General features: G+C 37.5%; 1 protein-coding gene across 1 annotated transcript in view; it reads left to right on the forward strand.

Annotated features, from left to right (window-relative positions):
• ttll5 (tubulin tyrosine ligase-like family, member 5) overlaps positions 1-21,085 on the forward strand; it is an 86,159-nt gene that overhangs the window by 800 nt on the left and 64,274 nt on the right. Inside the window, exons 2-10 of the mRNA XM_073869175.1 lie at positions 289-443; positions 1,658-1,764; positions 2,568-2,650; positions 2,777-2,883; positions 3,375-3,505; positions 3,626-3,765; positions 6,735-6,856; positions 7,604-7,692; positions 8,928-9,038. Coding sequence (XP_073725276.1) covers positions 340-443; positions 1,658-1,764; positions 2,568-2,650; positions 2,777-2,883; positions 3,375-3,505; positions 3,626-3,765; positions 6,735-6,856; positions 7,604-7,692; positions 8,928-9,038 — 994 coding nt within the window. The 5' untranslated portion in view covers positions 289-339. The remainder of the gene's footprint in view (positions 1-288; positions 444-1,657; positions 1,765-2,567; positions 2,651-2,776; positions 2,884-3,374; positions 3,506-3,625; positions 3,766-6,734; positions 6,857-7,603; positions 7,693-8,927; positions 9,039-21,085) is intronic.

A 21,085-nucleotide genomic window follows, 5' to 3' on the forward strand; every position in this document is an offset into this window, starting at 1 on the left:
TACATTTTTATTACCTTAGAATGAGAAGTTTTTTAACACATACACAGAGGCTCCCCTTACATGGAAGTCACCATTTTGTGCCGCCATGTTTCTACAGAAGCCCTTAGCAGACAAACTTTTTTTACTAAGTTGTCTCCGACCATGACATGTTTGTCCTATGGCGGCTACCGTAGCTTCTCTACGTTCTCGTTTGTGGCAATTTACAACCTCACCCCTAGATGCCGCCAGAATTTACACACTGCACCTTTAAATGACAGCCTACTTATAAAGATTATATTGTTTTCTCAGGTGAAGTAACTGTAAGGAGATGAGTGCTGTCATCATCAACATATTAAGCTGATGCACACAAACACGTCAGTGACGTCACACAACAGTGATACAGATATGCCAGCAGTCAGAGAACAGAAGGACGAATCTGAATCATCATCTGAAGATGAGCTTGAGTAAGTATCGTCTCATAACAGAAATCAGATTAATCGAATATTAGACAATGCACAGGTATCACACAAACAAACTACAATATACATCAGATGCTTCATAGGGTTTATCTTCTTAAAAAAAGAGCAGCAGTGCTTTAAAATCTGTCTAATTTAGACAGCAGTACTCAGATCAGTCTTCTGGTGTCATTTTTAAGTAGTGTTTTTACAACAAAAATATGATGTATGATGATGATATATGACAACAGTTCTGCTTCTGGACCCAGAATTTCCATTGGACATTGAAAAGTGACCCAATACAATACCTAACCAGTATTCAATGTGCCAGTACTGTATATGTGTATCTTTCTTTTATTATGCAGAGTCATTGTAATATAGACCAGTTCAAATGATGTAAACAACACTGGTCCAGAAACACTTCCTGTTACAGTTTGTGACAGTTATTTTTTTATTTCACATATATTATTATCTTTAAGATGTTTGTTTAACTTCAGTTAATTCAGGTTTATATGTTCTGTTGGTTTATTTTATCCCAACGTTTATCTAGTGTTAAAAAACGGAAACAGGAAGTGCTTCTGGACCAGTGTTGTTTACATTTGTTGAAATGGTCTATAGGAGACTTGCAATTTTGTAACTAACTAATGAAGAATAATGCATAAAAGAGAAAATGAAATGAAGTGGTGGCCTTACTATAACCCACCCAAGCATAAATCTGAAAACAACTGCAGACATTGTAAAGAAAGGATTTTATTAACTTGCACAGAGACAAAACCCTTAAGAGCAAAGATCCAGCATTGTGCTGCATGCATAAGGTTGTCTTTGTGTTGTAAGGATGTTGAAAGCATTGCATTACGATATAGTTACATAGATAAACAGGCATTGCAAACAGAATATTTCTATCTACAGTATATAGAGATACGATAATGCAGTGTTAAATACTTGATCACAGCATCATGTGTGATGGACGCTTGTGCTGTCACAGATCATCTCAGTGGTTCCACAAAAGTCTTTATTATTTATGTAAATAATGGCATGTAGTCAAACCCTGCACAGGAGCTACAGTTTTTATCAGATTAAGCTGAAAAATAAGTTGCTATACCTATACTGGTGTCATACTTCTGTTGTAGATCATGTTGTTTTGCCACATGTCTTCAGTATTCTGTCATATTTTGGTGTCTTGCATTGCAGTGCTGTGATTCTTTTAACATGTGTTGTAATAGGAAACATCCTTGTATTGCCTGGAGTGGCATCAGCAGACGAATTCCTGTGCTGCTGTTTTCTGCTGAAGCCATCGTGTCCAAAGATGTGAACATCTGCTCTGCTGCAGGTACACACAGTACATTTATGTGTTTTTAAAGGGGACGTATCATGAAAATCTGACTTTTCCATGTTTAAGTGCTATAATTGGGTCCCCAGTGCTTCTATTAAGAGCTATAATTAGGTCCCCAGTGCTTCTACCAACCTAGAAAATGTGATAAAGATCAACCCAGTAACTAAGTTTTGCTAAACCATTCTCTGCAAGCATGTGAAAAAATTGCTCATTGAAATTTGGCTCCCCTTGTGATGTCAGAAAGGGATCTTATTATAATAATACAGCCCCTTAATCTGCATTATCCAATCATGGCACTGACATTTAGTGCAGAGAGAGAGAGAGAAAATAATTGACAGCATTGAGTTCAATTTCGGCAAACCACCATTAGTGTTTGCATTTCTTCAGCTCATTTGCATTTAAAAGGACACATTTAAAAACGGCAAATTTTAACATGTTATAATTTATAATCTGTGTGGTATTTTGAGCTAAAACTTCACATACGTACTCTGTGGACACAAAATATTTATTTAACATTTTAAAAAAAGTCTTGTGGTATGTCCCCTTTAACACAAAACCTGTACCTTAGATCAGGGTTTAGCATCAGCTCGCCTTCAGTTCATGAAAATCATCCATTTCAGGATTTGAATTGATTGTTCCTGAGATGATGTCATGATACCCCAAGCGATTTACTGACACCAAAATGTATTATAGCTACACATACAGATAAAACTTATATTCAAATGACTGATCTTTGCTTCAGTGGCACTATAATGCTAGTCACAGTATTTTAGTTTCTGAGTTTCTTTCTTTCTCTTTAGAGAAATACAACCTGGCCTTCAAGATTGTGCGTACAGAGAGTCGTCTTGTGCGTAACATATTAGTCAATCATGGATTTCATGAGGTAAACACAACACTTACATACTCTTTTACTAAAAATACTACACAACATTAACACGCAGACTGTTAGTATTCGAGGCTGCATACGCTAGGCAGTGATACAACATAATAAGTATGTTTTGATTTGAAGGTTCACCCAAACAGTAATGAGTTTAACCTGATGTGGACGGGCTCGCACCTAAAGCCTTACCTTATGCACAGTCTACAGGATTTCCAAAAAGTCAACCATTTTCCCAGGTATGTCTCTTAGTGTGACTCTATTATGTGTTTAATACTGAGTTCATTGCAGTGTGTTGTGGGGGTTCAGATATGTATTTTTGAGGTACGAATATGCACCCTAGGTAGGTACCATATACTGCCCCAATGACAACTTGTGTACCTTTTCTTCTGTCTATGCAATCAGCTTTTTAACCACAGATGATTGTTTGAACTAATAAACATTAGTTTCAGCATGAGGTTTTATTTGATTCAAACACTTATACTGCTGATGTTTGACTAAAGACACACACACAGATTCACTCAATGGGCTGATAGCGTGTGTTTATTGGCAGTTTATGCTGAGCAGGTTTGTTTTGGATGACTGTGGTGTCTCTTTAAAACAAGGCAGTAAATCAAAGCAGCCATTTTTTGCTGCTGTGCTGTTATTTCAAGGGTTTATTTTCCTCTCGCTATCTCAGATATTAACCTCATCCTTCACAGTTACGGTCAACGCTCCGGTTGCTTTCCAGGTCGTACGAGCTCACGCGGAAAGATCGGCTTTACAAAAACATCCAGAGGATGCAGCAAACCCACGGCTTTCAAAACTTTCACATCGTACCCCAAACCTTTGTGCTTCCTGCCGACTACCAGGAATTCAGCCGTGAGTGGACATCAATCTCTCTCTGACCAATCAGACGCGTGTTTGCCTGTTAATGTACTGAAGCATTAATAAGAAGAATGTGTGTGTTTATAACATTATCTCTGTTCACATGAACTTCAGGCTCCTTCAGCAAAGACAAGGGCCCATGGATCATCAAACCAGTGGCGTCCTCCAGGGGCCGAGGCATCTACCTGGTCAACAGTGTAAGTGATCAGAAGAATAGACAAGAAATAATGAAACACAAAAGAAATAAAAAATCTGTCATTTACTTATCCTCATTTATGTCTTTCTTCTGTGGAATATATAATTAGATTTTTATCCCCTATTTAACATAAAGATGCCTCATAATAATTGAACCCAATAAATTATTTTATTTTGCAAATATAATAACAATTTAAAATGTTTTTCATAAAATGTATGCACATTATGCATATTTTATGCTGAATAAGAAAATATGTGACCCTGGACCACAAAAGCAGTCACATGGGTATATTTGTTGCAATAGCCAAAAATACATTGTTTGGATCAAAATTTTCGATTTTATTTTTCAAAATCATTTTCAATGAAGATATTTTCTAAATTTACCATACCTACCGTAAATATATCAAAAATGTATTTATCATTAGTAATATGTGTTGCTAAGGACTATATTTGTACAACTTTTTCCCAATATTTTGATTTTTGCACCCTGAAATTTCGAATTTGCAAATAGTTGTATATCTGACAAATATTGACCTATCTTAACAAACCATAAATCAATGGAAAGCTTAATTATTTAGCTGTATTCAGATGATATGAAATGGACCCTTATGAATGGTTTTGTGGTCCAGGGTGACATCTAATCATTTGTATTTGTATTTATGTAATAAAACTGACACCCGAATGGTGTAATCATTTGAAAGGATTATTTTAAAAATATAATCTAATGAATAATTTTGATAAAGATTTTAACCACTTTACTGCATGATTTTGCTTGCTTTTACGGACTGAAGAACAGGTTAAGGTGGTGACAATATTAAACAGATGATATTCAGAGAAGCACAATAATAAAGTGAAGAGATGGTTACGTGATGTTAACACTAGATGGCAGTATGTGTTTCCAGTAGAGTTGGACAAACTCATCTAGAGCTCAAACAAAGATTTCCATTGTCTCATTGCTGGAAGAACATTCACAAACGTTTTTCCTGAAGATATTTTTCTGAATGCATTGAGCACCAAGAATGAACTGATCATATCCTGAGCCTAATGTAATTGTCTATCTATAGAGATGTTTTTAAAGGATTTTTGAGGGGTGCTCAGCAGCTATGGAAATATCCCATTCGTCTCGCATTTGCTCCCGTCCGTCCGTCCATCCATTCCTGGCCTGTGAAACACATTCTCTTTACATATAAACACGCTGGTCTGTTTCTGACATGAAGCGAAGAGCGTTTTCTCAGACGTACGAGTGAGAAGCTCTGGTTTTTGGATGATAGGACTGTGGGAAGTGGATGTGCAGTGCATTGTGGGTCGCTGTGGTCTGGTGTGTGTAAAACGCTTGGCCTACCTCTATTAGGCTTGGCGCTCTCGTTGCCTTTACAGACTGACACTCGGGTTTGTTTTCAGCACACTCACTTATGAACTGCTGGCGGTACATTCTGGAACTTTTCCCGACCCAACTTTTATCTCGGAGATCCTAGAAGCTTTGAAGACATTCAGGTGCTCTCTGCATGCCAGGAAATTCTTCTTCCACATGTGGCGTTCTCTCCTTGCAAAGCCTTTCAGTACATTGGGAATGCCCATGTGCATTAGGACAGTTTTAGGATCATAATCACACCAAGTTATTTCTGATACTGTTTGTCATGGTGGTTTATAGCAGTATTATCAATACACTATTAAGCATATAGTGAGTTGGCACTAAAGATGACTTGAAAGACTTTTAACTCTTTCCCCGCCAGCATTTTTTTGGTCACTTATTTTTTATGGTATCACTGTTACAATGTAATTATACATTTAAGTACTAATAATCATTAACAACATGTATAGGATGGGGGTTAGGATTAGGGTTTGGTTAAGGGTTAGTTGCATGTAATTATGCATAATTAACTGTTATTACTATAATAATTACATGTAGCATGCGTAACAAAGACACCGTAAAATAAAGTGTTACCTTTTTTTAAAGTTGCCAGCCAGCGGCAGCATTTTTCATGATTTTCACAAAAGTTTAATGCCTTCCAGAAAATGTTCTTCTTAAAATATATAAACATATAATATATTAAATGAAAGAACAGACCGTCTGCTTTCATTAAAAAAAGTATCCTTCATTTGTTTTCTTTTATGATTAATTATCAGAAATGGGTAGGTTTCTTTAAAAAAAAAACACACCGAATTTTGAGCAAAAAGCTGAGATAATTCAATTTTTGTGAAGGACTTTTGATAGAGATCAGATTCGGAGTGATCCTCAAAACTGACACGGACAAACAGCTGTTTGCCCTAGGGCGATACTTCCGGGTTTATAAATTGGGGAAGAGCATGGTGGATAATAGCCGTATTACGGAAAGCCTGAAAAACTCGTCATTGGCAGGGAAGCGTTTTCTTGTAAAGGTGCATTGTGTAATTTTTAGAAGGGTCCCCTTCCAGGAAGTCGCCATTTTATGCCGCCGTGTTTCTACAGAAGCCCTTAACGGACAATTTTTTTTACTAAGTTGTCTCTGACGATGATATGTTTGTCCGGTGGTGGCTACAGTAGCTTCTCTATGTGTTTCAAAAGCGAGGGATGAGCAGTGGACTAAGCCATGGTTGCAATTCGCAACCTTACCACTAGATGGTCCTAAAATGTATACACTGCACCTTTAACTGACGAGTTAACTTGTCAATTGCAGGGAAAGAGTTAAGCAAGCTTCAATCACATAAAAAATGTCAAACAGCTTTTATTTTAACCATGTACATTGGAAACAGCATTTTGTCAGTTTTAGTGTATCATAGTGTGCTCAACCATCAGTTTACCATAGTACAGTCATAGATTACCATGAATAGGATCATGTGTATTCATAACGCTGGACTGGCATGTTTAATTTGGACTTTTCTACAAACTCTGTTTACCTGCCACATTAGTATCAGATATATTAGATGAAAATACATGTAGCAGGAATTTCATGTTTACACAAGACTGCTTGCTTTGGTACTGTAAGTATTTATTAGTTTTAACAGGTCAGATGTACTCTAAATGTCTGTTGTATAAATGTTTGTATCTTTGGCTGGTGTGTGTTGTAGGTTTGCCACAGTGAAGTATGACCGTGCCACGGCAAACATCAAGAACCAATTCATGCATCTGACCAACTACAGCGTCAACAAAAAGAGCAGCGACTATGTCAGGTGAGCACACTCGGGTCAGTTCAGGTGAGCACTTGGTTCACTTACGGCCGGGTCAGGTGAGCATTCTCTGGTTAGGTGAGCACTATCGGGTCAGATCAGCTGGCAGGAGCTGCTGTGTAATTGTTCACTGTGAAGCCTGTACCGATGCAGTCCAGGCAGAAGGTTGTATACCGACCATGAGGGGGCACTCAATGACAAATGAGACAACCTTCAATCTTATGGGTGCAATTCTTCAGTGCTTAAATGTTTGGTGCAGCACAGTGACTGTATTCACAGTATAGTGTAGCACGACATCACATTAGTTTTTTAAAAGATACGTTATAAGACAAAAATGTAAGGGCAACAAAATATAACCCATATATCCATCACAGATCTTTTCTTCATTAGTTTGCCAGTAATGTGACGAAGCAAATAAGACCTTCTAATCTGCTAACACCTTTATATTGTTGATCCTAATAAATGCCTGATGATTTTGGCTGATCATTAGCATGTGTTGGGTCTGCTGGATGCTTTATACGGTAAGCATTTGCCATTGTTAATGTTACAGTAATTGGAACAGATCGGAGCTGTCGGGGAAAACGGTGAAATAATCACCCGCCATTGTTCCTTTCTCCCAAAGGCTCTGGAATGTGATGTCAGATACGAACTAATCCCCGTGTTTGTTAAGCATGTCAACATTGTTGCATTCTGCTCATTTGTTAGTGTTGTTTTGGCAGCGCTGACAGTCAGGGCTTCTCTTCCTTTCAGCTGTGATGACCCTGAAGTAGAGGATTATGGGAACAAATGGAGCATGAGTGCCATGCTGAGATATTTGAGGCAAGAAGGCAAAGACACCACATGTGAGTAAAGCTTTGCTTACATAATGATGTACTTTCATGTTGACATTCATAACTGCTCATTTACAGCTAGTCTGAACCTCAAAGTCATGTTTTGATTTACATTTTTGTTACCGTCCTGAAAATTGATCAGTAGATGTATTGCTGTTGATATTGTACTCATGTTGTTCCAAACCCAGACACATTTCACAAAAGGAAAAGTCATTTTTATTGGTTAATCATGTGATGTTTAGTCCTTTAACACAACATCTTTAAACATTCTTGGTTTGCCAATTTAAACATTGGTTTAGTATGAGTACTTTTTTTGTGATTGGATATTGTACATTTTCGTAATAAAGTACTGTGTCAAATTTGCATTTATGCATTTTAGCAGATGCATTTATTCAAAACAACTAACATTTTTTATCAGTATAGTCCTTTTCACACAGAGATTACGGAAAATACACAGAAAATGCGCCTGGGATTTGTCCTACCCAGTCTCACAAAATTATGTAACATAATTTTTTGATTCTTTTTCGTGATACTGTCACGAATTTCCAGGGTTTTTCGTGATCGTATCACGAATTTCTGTTTATGTGTCATTGTCACGTATTGGTTACTAAATAGCTTTTTCCTATTTTCAAACCATTTTCGCTTCGGTTTAGGGTTAGGATTTGGTGTTTGCATTAGGATTTCAGTGAGTATTGGTTTATACTCTTTTTTTCTGATTTTTTAAAATATTTTCTACATTTTAAAACATGTCACCTGGCGTTAGGGTTAGAGTTGGGTTTGGGTAAGGATGTCATTTTATGTAAATTTAACCCTAAACCAAAGTGAAAATGGTGAGAAAATAGGACAAAACAGTTGAGTAAGCAAGGTGACAAGGACACATAAACAGAAATTTGTGGTACGATCACGAAAAAATGCAGAAATTTGTGACAGTATCACGAAAAAGAATAAAAAAATTAGGTACATAATTTCGTGTGACTGGCCTGATTTGTCTGGGATGGTTTGATTTTTGGTTCATTCGCACTGCCAATGATTTTCCAAATGACAGTATCATAAAGTAGTTTACATGCCTCATACACTACATGTGTGAAGAACCGGCCCAGAATAAATCTGTATTTACTGAAAATCTGAATTGTAAACAATTTCTATCACAGTATTCACTTAATCTGTTTAATTGTTTGTGCTTTGCTGTCATTGCAATAAATTGAGATTTGATTTGTTAATAGGAATGTTTGTGTTGTGTTTGTCATTGCTTATGGGTCAGATTGAGGATTTGATTATAAAAGCTGTCTTGAGTGCTGAGATTCACATCGCCACGGCCTGCAAGATGTTCGTCCCTCATCGGTGCAATTGCTTTGGTAAGAGTTCATAATATAAATCTACACTCACCTAAAGGATTATTAGGAACACCTGTTTAATGTCTCATCAATGCAATGGTGTAATGGTGTGGGGGATGTTTTCTTGGCACACTTTAGGCCACTTAGTGCCAATTGGGCATCATTTAAATGCCACGGCTTAGCTGAGCATTGTTTCAGACCATGTCCATCCTTTTATGACCACCATGTACTCATCCTCTGATGGCTACTTCCAGCAGAATAATGCACCATGTCACAAAACTGGAATCATTTCAAATTGGTTTCTTGAACATGACAATGAGTTCACTGTACTAAAATGGCCCCCACAGTCACCAGATCTCAACCCAATAGAGCATCTTTGGGATAGGGTTGGGTACCGTTCACATTTTTACCGGTACCGGTTCCGATACCGGTACCTGGAATTCGATACCGGTACCCGGCGGTACCTTTTTCGGTACTTTACTCTGACTTAAAGGTGCAGTGTGTACATTTTAGCGGTATCTAGTGGTGAGGTTGCGAAATGCAACCAACGGCTTAGTCCATGTCTCACCCCTCGCTTTTGAAACACATAAAAAAGCTACGGTAGCCGCCACCGGACAAACATTTCATTGTTGGAGACAACTTAGTAAAAGAAATTGTCCTTTAAGTGCTTCTGTAGAAAACTGGCAGCACAAAATGGTGACTTCATGTAAGGGGACCCTCAGAATATGTAGATAAAAAGGTCTCGTTTTAATGTAATAAACACATAACAGTTCATTATGTAAGGTCTTTATACACCCCTGATTATATAGTTTTGTAAATTATTTTGCATTTCTGTCAAAAGATCCTTCTAAAAATTACACACTGCACCTTTAAATGACTTTCGGTGGACATAATAAGCCCAAACCTCTCATTTTCAACATTTTGTTATTTATTTCAAAATGTTTAATAATACACACAATCTTTACAAAAAAAATCCCTATAACATCCAGGGCATATGTCTTACATATAAATAAATAAATAAAACATATAAGTAAGATAAATGATCAATGAACATAAGCAACATAAAAGTAAACTTTTATGTAGAAAACAATACAGAGCGAGTGTTCTCTACAGCAAGGGATACAGTGAGGTAGAAAAGGACTGGACACAGATACTTTTTTTTGCCAAGCTGGCTAGCATTGGCATTTGGTCCGCATGTGGTTGAATGTGTTCTCGAACAGCCACACGGACTGCCTTCTCTCCGTCCATTTATCTAATCTGAGGTATTGAGCACAAAGTTTTACGTCATTTCTGACTTTTAGCGTGAACACACAGTCTTTAGGCTTTCATTGATAAAACTAAAAGCGGCTGATCTCCGCAGTTTCATTTTGCGAGCGCATGAAAGTTGCGCGATCTTATTTCATTAATTGCGCTGAAAAATCCGAAAGCGGCAACATATTCATGTACAAAACACTGTGCAGCATGTTTACTTAAAACACAAGCAGCGCCAAATTAGTTCGCGTCCATTTAAACAGTCATTACTCCAGCTCGCGCTAAAAGGAAAGCAGAGGGACTTCCCCGCAGTCTCCACGGACCACCACAGTAATCAGGACAGAAGCGGTCGAAAGTGGACAAAAGAGACGGACTGGTGTTGATAAATACCAGGTGTTTACAGAATTTGTCTCTCTCGTCCACTTGTGATCCGATCGACGAAAACGCATTTTAATAAGCCCTCTTGTGCTTTTAAATACACATTGTGTAAGTGCTTCCTCAGGTTGGATGTATTACACTGCCTGCCTTGCACTTACTGCACTTATATTGCAGGTAGCATTGTCTGCATCATCCTTTGTGAAATTTAACCACACGTTAGATTGCTTTTTGTTAGCCATTAAGCAAGTTGCAAAGGGGTGTCACCAAGTTCCCACATGGTCTCCCTCTCTCTCTCGCGCGCGCGCGTACCAGACGTGGCGCGCGGACATGTTCTCTCAGGTACCGAAATTGAGCACCGATTGATTTTATGTGAATCGATACTGGGTAGTACCGACGCAATTCGGTCGGTGCCTATAAAAGTACCGAGTTCGGTGCCCATCCCTACTTTGGGATGTGGTGGAACGGGAGCTTCGTGCTCTGGATGTGCATCCCACAAATCTCCAACAACTGCAAGATGCTATCCTATCAATATGGGCCAACATTTCTAAAGAATGCTTTCAGCACCTTGTTGAATCAATGCTACGTAGAAATAAGGCAGTTCTGAAGGGGTCAAACACATTATTAGTATGGTGTTCCTAATAATCCTTTAGGTGAGTGTATATAGAAATGTTGTGTTTTCATATGATCATATAGTCCAGTCAGTAACACAGCTTGAGGACGGTGGACTTTTCTAAGAAATACATCTTACTGTTATTATTATTTTTAGCAGTATATTTTTGTGTATAATCATAAATGCCTGCAGGTAGAGTCTGCTATATAAATTATTATATATATATAATCAAATCAACTTAGAAATGTAATATTGTAGCTTAATAGTTTGCATTTTTTGCAATACTTAGGGATCATTAAAAACAAACTTTCATTTACACACAACATGTTACAGGGAAAACTTACTGTGGATGTCACTTGCATTACACTTGGAAACAATCTAAATGCTTAAACACACGTTGACTTCTGAAAGGGGTATAAGATGTATTTAGACTGATTAAAATAAAAATTCAATATAGTTTTGCAAGCGTACCAAACCACAGAAGACTGCGCTGTTAAAAATAATTTTCTTTCAAGCTTCACTCATGTTTCTCATCTTTCATGAATAGCGGCACTCTGTTGAGCTGCAATATGACATCATACATGTTTATTGTTAAAATATTTATCAAATAAACCAAAATAATTACTTCTAAAAGTAAATTCCCTTTCCAGATGTTGACTATAAATGAAGTGTATTTGAGGGCAGTCTAAACGCAGTAAGCTTGACTATGCTTTGACTGTAAGGTATAAGTAATGATTAAACTATTAGGCACTATTAAAAAATACATACATTTAATGTGATTCCTTTGTTAAAAACATGATTTTTCAGTGATATAGTTGACATTTCTGGGAAATTGCTTTTCGTTATTCCAAACAGACCTTTAAAACAAACAGACAGACATCAAAACATTATAAGACAATAGAAAAATGAATAACTTTTTTTAGAAACACAGTATAAAGAAATAATATACTTTATGAATTAACTTTTCTGTAAATTAGCCTAATCAGACGGATGGTAATACTTATAAAACAAAACTGATTATGGTCACAGTGTATATTCATGAATCATGGGACAGTTGTGGCCTAACACAGACATTATGGAAAATACACAGGAAATGCATCTGGGATTTGTCCAGGATCGTTTGATTTTTGGTTCATTCACACTGACAATGATTTGCCGGAATATGTGTGTGCGTTCACATACCGTAATAGATACTGTAAATATCCTGGAAAGATACGTGACGTATTTTTTTCTCCACAGCGTCTGAAATGTGCTTATTATCCATTATTTCTCTCTAGAAACCACATTTTTGTTTATGATAAGACTTTAAGGAGCATGTGACACACCATTCTTGCATGCTGGTGAATGATTTCAGCTTCAGAGTTGGATATTTGCTCCTTACCAGCTCCCTTCAGTCCAGTTTGCAGACATTTGTCATCATGTTTGTTAATGTGCATTTAAAACCCCGTTTTAAGGAGCTGAACGATATATCTTGTTGCGATGACACATGTGCATTTTTGTTTATTATAAACTCATATGAGCGTGTAATGCGCTATTCCTATATGCTGCTGAATGATCTCCGCTTCAGCGCTATAGTGACAAGCTTCCTGATCTCTGCTTCAGTCCAGTTTGCCGACATTTCTCGTCGTAAATGTTGACCTCACTACAACACGCCCCTTACGGCATTGTTTCTGCATCTTGTTCACAATGAGGGCTTTCCGGGTATCTTGTTATTAGGTCCTTTTTCCCTGGAGCGATCCCAGAATGTTTGCATTCACGGAGAAGCTTGTCTGCCAATTATTTGTGTATTTTATGGGACCAAAGTGCTTTGTGAATGAGGTTATGGTTAGAGAGTCGGGCTTGTAACCTGAACGTTGGCGGTTTGAGTCTCACTTGTGACTGGTGTTTTTAAATAAGACTTATAGATCAGCATCTTTATGTTTTACTGTGGTGACTATAAATATGGATATGCTTTGCAGGTTATAAAGTTTACTCCATCCAGAAGTGTGATAGATTTGAATGCCTTGTAGTATTGACTGCCAAAGAAACACTGCAGAAATATTTATTGTTTATAGCCCAAATGTTTCTCATTCTAAGCTCTTATGGGGTGTTAACTACCTTCATGATCTCAAGCACATTTTATGCAAAAGTATTTACTGACTCTGAGAGATTCAATCAATGTTTTGATTTAAGAGCTTTAGGGCCAGATTTACTAAACGGGGTAAATTAGTGCGAGAGCACAATTCCAAAAATGCGCCAATGGGAGTGGTATTATCAAATTAAATAAAACAGGCGCAGCAGCTGATTTCCATAATGACCAACACAATCTACTAAGAGCAGCACAAATTAGTTCAGGGTCACAAATAAGCAGAATGGACATTACAGCTAAAAATTCGGGATGTGAAATCCGAGTGAACAAAGCCAAAGTACACTGAAAACAACCAGAGGACAAAATATTAAAGTCTACAAGAAGTTTTAAAACATCTGCTATTGTGTGACTTCTCCTGTGACTCAAATACAAAATAACATAACGTGACAATATTTTTGAATTATATGTTCTTCTGGAATTACAAATAAACTTTTACGTGTGGAAAAAATCCTCTGCCTTGTACTGTCTTTGCCAAGCCTCCTCTTATCAGTTACAATTGCAGCCATTTCAAACACAAAATGATTTAAGACATGCTTTTTTAGCAATAAATTATTGCGCAAATAATAGTAATATCACACGTGCAAACACAATTTTGCGTCTGAAAGGGAAACTCCTAGAAATGCATATGCAATAAGATCAGTCGCAAAATTAACTAGACCACATCTTTTCACTGCTAATTATCCACGGCACGTCTTTAGTAAGTCCAGCCAAAATTATGGTTTGGGCTGAAGCAAGCTCTTAGTAAATCTGGCCCATTAACTCATCATTCAAGTTCAAGCTCAAGTCTTTATTTTGCCAGAGCGACCCACATCGCCTGGAATTCATTTTGGTGAATTGGCACAAGACAATATAACATAACATATACAATAAAAACATCAAATCTAAAAAGAAAACAGATACTTGGATTTCTACCAATAAATAGTGATACAACAAATCAGACAAAGTACTAGTCATTTTAAATAGCTTTTCATCATTCAGTTTGATAAAACATACAGTTTATGGTTATTTAGTTCCCCTCATGTGCCAGATTGCTCTATTAAAGACAATCACAAATAGTTGTCAGTAATAACAGACCAAAGATTTAACTTCCAGCCAGTTTGAATCAGGAGACTAGCAAACATTTAAAAAACTTAAAATTGGTGATCAAATAAAATAGGGCTGCATAGCGATTAATCGCGACTAATTGTTTGCAGAATAAAAGTTTTTGTTTGCATCATTTATGTGTGTGTGTGTGTACTGTGTATAATAATGTAAAAATAAATACACACACACACACACACACACACACATGTAAATATATAAATATTTAAATATTTAAAAATCAACATGTGTATATAAATGTTTATATTTATATATTATTTATATAAATACTTAATGTTTAAATATATATTTATTTAAAATTATATGTGTGTGTATGTATTTATTTTTACATAATTATTATACACAGTACACACACACACACATAAATGATGCAAACAAAAACTTTTATTCTGCAAACAATTAGTCGCGATTAATCGCTATGCAGCCCTCAAATAAAATGCGTCACAGAAGAATGCATGAGCTTCGTTCCTAACCCTAATGTGCCCTCTATGTAGGTTGTATTTTAAAGTATAGTACAACACACTCTCAAAACAACAAGGTAAGATGCCTGTTTTTACCTGAGATGGGAATGGTTTATATGCTGGCATTCTTACTTTTCTCAGTGTTTGGTTGTTCCTCTAGCAGTGTAACGTTTATGTAGACATAATATTTCCTCTTTAGGTGTCACTTGTTTAGGCTGTAATATCACAGTTTCATTATCTGAGCATTACCAGCATGAAAGTGATATCTTTACCCTGTACCCAGTTTATGCCCTCATCTCACCATGAATGATGGGTTACCTGGAGTGGAGGCAGGTTCACTTCACCGCATCACATGACTGAATATGAGCCGCCCATGCAGGTGCATAAGTGGAATGTGATGGATACAGTGTGATTATGAATAAAGAGCCCACAGATTGAACACACGGGTTTAATAACATCAAATGGCTCAAATCACAGACAGAAGCATCATTTATACAATACAACCTACATAACAACGTGTAATGCGGATATAATGGGGCGACACAATTATATCAGGTAATCCAAATATGTCAGATGTGAATGTTAAAAAAAACCCACATGCAATCCTTTAGTGTTTAGTGTCTGCAATTTCTTCAGGTAAATCAAAGTGCTGTCAAGTAAGCAATTATAAAGAAATATCATATGAGGGAACTTCAGATGCAGTGCTGGTCTGGGTGGTCTGACTATGAATCTGTATAACTAGCAACAGTGTCAACCAGAAAGAGGTTTTGCTTCGCATTTGCTTTTGCAGAGATGTTTTACATTATTGCACTGATGGTTTACTATTCATTTATATGAATTTATCTATTCATCTTTTATTATGCAGTTGAGTATCAGAGACTGATGGGATTGATTCTGTAAACAGATGAAGGTTTATCTATACTTCACTCTCATCCTTGTTTAAATGTTTATCCATCCAGGGTCACGAGGGCCTGGAGCTTCACTCAGATGCCAGTGTCTTGGGTACACCCTGGATAGATTATTGACATGTTTATGACAATAAGAAAATACAGCAATAAGAAGAGAAATCAGCAGAGTAATAAATAAGAACAGTCTTAAGCACTGACTTGGCTCCTAAAAAATCACCCAATCTGGATCAGCACCACGCGACCCGTTCCATCAACCATTAAGAGTTAAAATATGCTCCTGATTGTTTGGACGTGAATTAGTGGCGGGCTTGTCTTTTTTCAGCTGTTTTTTAAATGAGCTCCTGTAATGTGATCTTTATTCCCTTTTCACCTCAGACGTGAAAAGAAGAAACAGACCCCTGCTCATGAATAAATGAGCCTCTTTATGTGTGTGTGTGTGATGGCCATTCATACAGAGTGCATTTGAATGCTTCTTTATACAGACTTCGCTGCATGTGGTACGATTTTTGTGACCCTGAGCAGTCTTAGATCATAAAAGATTTCTTGCATCACAGGCACGCAAAGTTTGCAGTCTTTCATCACTTCGAAGTCACCTCTCACTTCACACTCTTTGGCTTTAGCAAAATGTTCAGTTTGTGTTTTTTGCCGCACTATTTAAAGTTGGTCTAGATGATCTAAATGGCCAGTCAACGCTGCGATTTGTGACCACCAGTTGTAACGTTTTACAGTCTGCTCATTGCTTTATGAAAGTGACTGGATTGAATTAAATATACAAGTAAACATCTACATTTGTGATTATCTCATTTGGAAGTCTTTGCCGTGTAAAGGATCGCGTGACTGATTGTCCTCCTGCATGCTTGTTTATGTAGCGGTCGTGAAGTTTTGCTGCGGTATGTGTGCCGCCCATGCTGCTGTCTTCATCGCTCCGTTCCTGTGATGAATTAACATCATGCCTCGCTGATTAAGAGATGTTATTCTTTATTCCTGATTAGTCCGAGTTAAAGCTGTTACACACTGCCAACCGCTTCACCACATTTCACAGTTTACACAAACACAGTTTTAAAATATAGCTGCTAGCAGCGGTTACTGGGCCAGACACACTATTGAGTTATGCTTTCTGTGGCCGCATACATTTGTGCGGTCATGTATTTTTTGAAGACGCTCGCTTGAAAGGCGACAAGCAGACACATTATCGCTTGGGGGTGAGTGTGAACTTACGCCCAACACATTGTGGCTTTTTCATTTCTATACACATTGCCAAGAAAAATCTGCCCTTATGATCGGCTGTCTTGGTGTTTTTCAGTCACTTGGTCTAAGATGATTTTAGATTGGACAAATTTAAGATTTTATAAACTTCATAATCAGTTTAAAACAACAGAAAGACGTATTGCAGATATTTATTTTCTACACGCCTATAGAAATGTATAAAAAGTCAAAATGCATGCTTATTCAAAAGGGATAAAAATTTAAATTACCCCATGATTTCCTCAACCCCAAGCCATCTGATATAAATAAGTTCATCATTTTTCAGACAAACACAATTTGATTTATTTTAGAAAATGTCCTGGCTCTTCCAAGCGTTATAACCGTTGAAAACAGGGTCCACGACTTTCAAGCCTAAAACAATATGAACTTTGGCAATATTTCAGATAGCGATATACTTCCTGACTCCCGCGTCACCCTGTCTTGGTCGTTAAGCCTCACCATTGGTTGAATTTGATGTACACATTCAGACGCACCTGGAGGCGTCCCCAAAGTGTCACCGCAGTGACGCAGCGCGTGTTCCCTCAAAAGGAACGGTTATAATGTATCTTAAAAGGTAACACGATGTAACCTTGCTCTCACTTGAAATTTGTCCCCACATTTAGTCCTTGAATTTGAGGGTATTGGACCTGGAATCCACACAGCTCCAGGCATTTAATAAAGGCTTTCTGAAGGCAGTCGATGCGACTTTAAGAGAAAAATACCCATATTTAAAACATAAACTATAATAAAAACAATACAAATGTAATAAAAACTAGCTTCCCGTAACTATGCCATTTTGGACTCCTATTGCATTCACGAGAAAATATCAGCGTACGATGTGTAGTAATGTAGTGCCGAACACGGAGGGCAGAGACAAACAACAATGACTGTCACAAGTTAAAATGAGGATTTTAAAGAAAATGGCACAAGATTTCAAGCTGAAACAACTCACCACACACAGTTCTCACAAGAGTCTATCCTCACCAGATCTTATGCATTGTACGCTACGTATAATGCTAATGGTAGCTTATTATTATAGTTAGTAAAATTTTAAAGGGGTAATATAATGAGTTTTTTTAAGATGTGAAATAAATCTTTGACGTCCTCAGAGTACATATGTGAAGTTTTAGCTCAAAATACAATATAGATAATTTATTATAACATGTAAAAAATTGCCACTTTGCAGGTCAGAGCAAAAGTGTGACATTTTTGGGTCCTTTAAAAAGCAAATGAGGTGATCTGCATCTTCGTATGCTTCAGGTCTGTCAGTCAGTGCGAGGAAGATCGTTTTCGAATCTTAATACGAAATCTTCACTCTTTATAACAAACTTTATCTCTCCTAATAACTCTTTTAACATCAAGCAAGTCCCAAAACCAAAATATCAGACGTGCATGTGGATGTAGACACATCTTTGTATAGATAAGCATTTAATACGGTACACCTCTCAGAAAACTTACAAATAAACACCATTTTAGATGTTCAGAGATCGCTAGATGAGCGCTTAATGTACTTTTTTTTAAAATGAAAACATAATTTTTACGGCCCAAATTTGTCATTTATACTTTCTTTTGCCTGTAGCTCAAAATTAGACGGTGCACATTCAGACTAATTTTGCCAGCACGGGTCACATTATATCAGTACATGTACATCTTTTCCCTGGAATCGAACCCCCAACCTTTTGCATTGTGAATGCAATGCTCTACCAAGTGGTCAATTTTTTTTTAAATTTGCTGCTTATTTTATCCAATATTTGTGTGTATTTTTCTTCTTATTGCATCATTAGCCTAACAGCATGAACATGTTGAGTTGAGTCTCTAGTGTGTTTTCAATGAGAAGCGTGATTTGTGTCATGCAGTGCTGCCTGTGTAAAGCTTTGACTGGAATTTGGAGCAGAGCCCGTCAGTTAGAAGCGTCTCTAACGTGAGCGTAGACGTCTTTCATGACAAACATTATTTATCGCGAGTGACCTCATCCCGCTCCACCCTGTGTTGTATTGTTTATGAAAAGACACCCAAAACCAGCCGTGATGCAACAGTGTGAAGTGTGACAGACACTGATAGGTTATGAGCTTGTTATTGTTGTTGTATTGTGGTTGCTTTGGGTTCTGGCTTTCTTTCAAGTCCAAAACCCATCGGCTCAGCACAGTGCTCTGCTTTGATCTTCCCTTGTTGGTGCTTATTTAGTTTTCTCGCTGTGAATATTTTGTGGCCCTCGCAGCACACATTAAAGCACAAGAGAGGAGAGACGGAGAGCCTGTGGGGGCTGAGGTGCGGGCAGGGCTCGTGTCTGCTCCTAATTGGGGGAAAATGCCTTGCACATGGGCTCCTGACTGCTCGCGGTTGGAGAAAGAGTGTAAATGTGTACGGCGCACGCTGTTTGTGTTTGACATGCTCGTATGTGTGTTCACCATACTTATGCACATCTCCAGTAATTAGTTTGGGCCACTCGCTCTGTGTGTCGGTGTTTAGCTGATTAAGGAAAGATGTGCTCTTCTGTTGCTCCGTTTCAAACCTTCTGAGGTGCTTTGGCGTCTATTCCCTACATAGTACAAATGAATTTGTCAAGAAGTCAACCTAGAAGGCTTGCAGACCTACCACAAGGTAGGCATGTAAAAATCAAAAGCTGTAATTCTATCCAAGATAGTAGACAAAGACAAGGGATGTGCATTTTTGTCAAGTTTTCATTTTGAGTACTCCACAGGTCTGAAAAATGAGTACTCGAGTACTTGGGGGTGGAGCATGTGTGGGGGGCGGAGCAAATGCGTCATGGCAAAAATATAATTTTTTATTTAGTCAATACAATTTATATTTTAAATAGTAAAAAAATGTTTTAAAAAACGAAACTATGATGGAAAAATGAACACTGCTAGATTTAATGGAAACACACCAGACACGAATGAAGCGACTAAATCACGCTATTTGCACATAGTTGGATGCTTGAACATTTTTGAGTTAACCCACGTATGAAATTCAGACGTAAATACACTTTTTTAAAGACGATTTGCCGGCATTAGCTAGTTTGTATTCTCTATACGTATATTTGAGTAAAATTGAGTAAAGAGCGTTTTTCACAACTTACCAGATTTTCCGATCTCCTCACTCACTTTCTTCCAAGCAAAATCCTTTTTATTCCTGTTTCTGTAAATTAACAAAAATGTGCACCATATAGCTCTGGTTGTCCACATACAGTACAGCAACAATGAATTTGTCATCCAGTGTTGTTTCAAATTTTTATGATTATACATCGTAATCACATCACTACTAGAGCAAGCTCCTGATTGGTTAATGTATATCCGGTAAAGTTTCGATTTTTCAACTCGCACGAAGCATGTTTTTTGTGTGTCAAACGCCCGAATGGCATGATTCGCGCTGCCAGATGTCTATCATGTCTTTGTAAATCACTCACACTCAATGCTTCATTCACATCTGTTATGAACGCACCATTAGTATTTTGTGTCATTTTAGGGATTAGTTGTGTTGCGTGGTCTTCTCTGCTTGCTGACAGTAAATCATATATAGGTCTCTGGTATCTCTTGACAGCACTGCATAATTTGCACCTGACTGAATTTTTGCCAAGGATCACTGCATGATTGTAAAACCATATTGCCTAAGTGATGTGAGATGTGTTTGGCTTCATGAAGCGTTTTGTGGACTCATCGGGGTGATGCAAGAGCACTTTGGGACTTCTGTGAATCGCTCTTGTGTTACTGTAATGTCATGCAATCTTTACGATGGACCACATGCACTTGTAATGCTAGCCAGTCAGATCTCAGAATGTCACCATAACCAACCATTAAAAATTTAAAACCCACACGATCATGGTTTTCGTGATTAATCGTGGATGTCAACGTGGTTTGAGTACTTAGGTATTCATGCTCATATGAGTAATACATCACTAGATTAGCAACATGCCAGACTATACTGAATCGAGTCTCTAGATTTTGTAATGTTGTAATGGCTATGTAGAAAAATCCAAATCAGTCACT

Source organism: Misgurnus anguillicaudatus, chromosome 7, assembly GCF_027580225.2.
Source record: "Misgurnus anguillicaudatus chromosome 7, ASM2758022v2, whole genome shotgun sequence".
Lineage (NCBI taxonomy): Eukaryota > Metazoa > Chordata > Actinopteri > Cypriniformes > Cobitidae > Misgurnus > Misgurnus anguillicaudatus.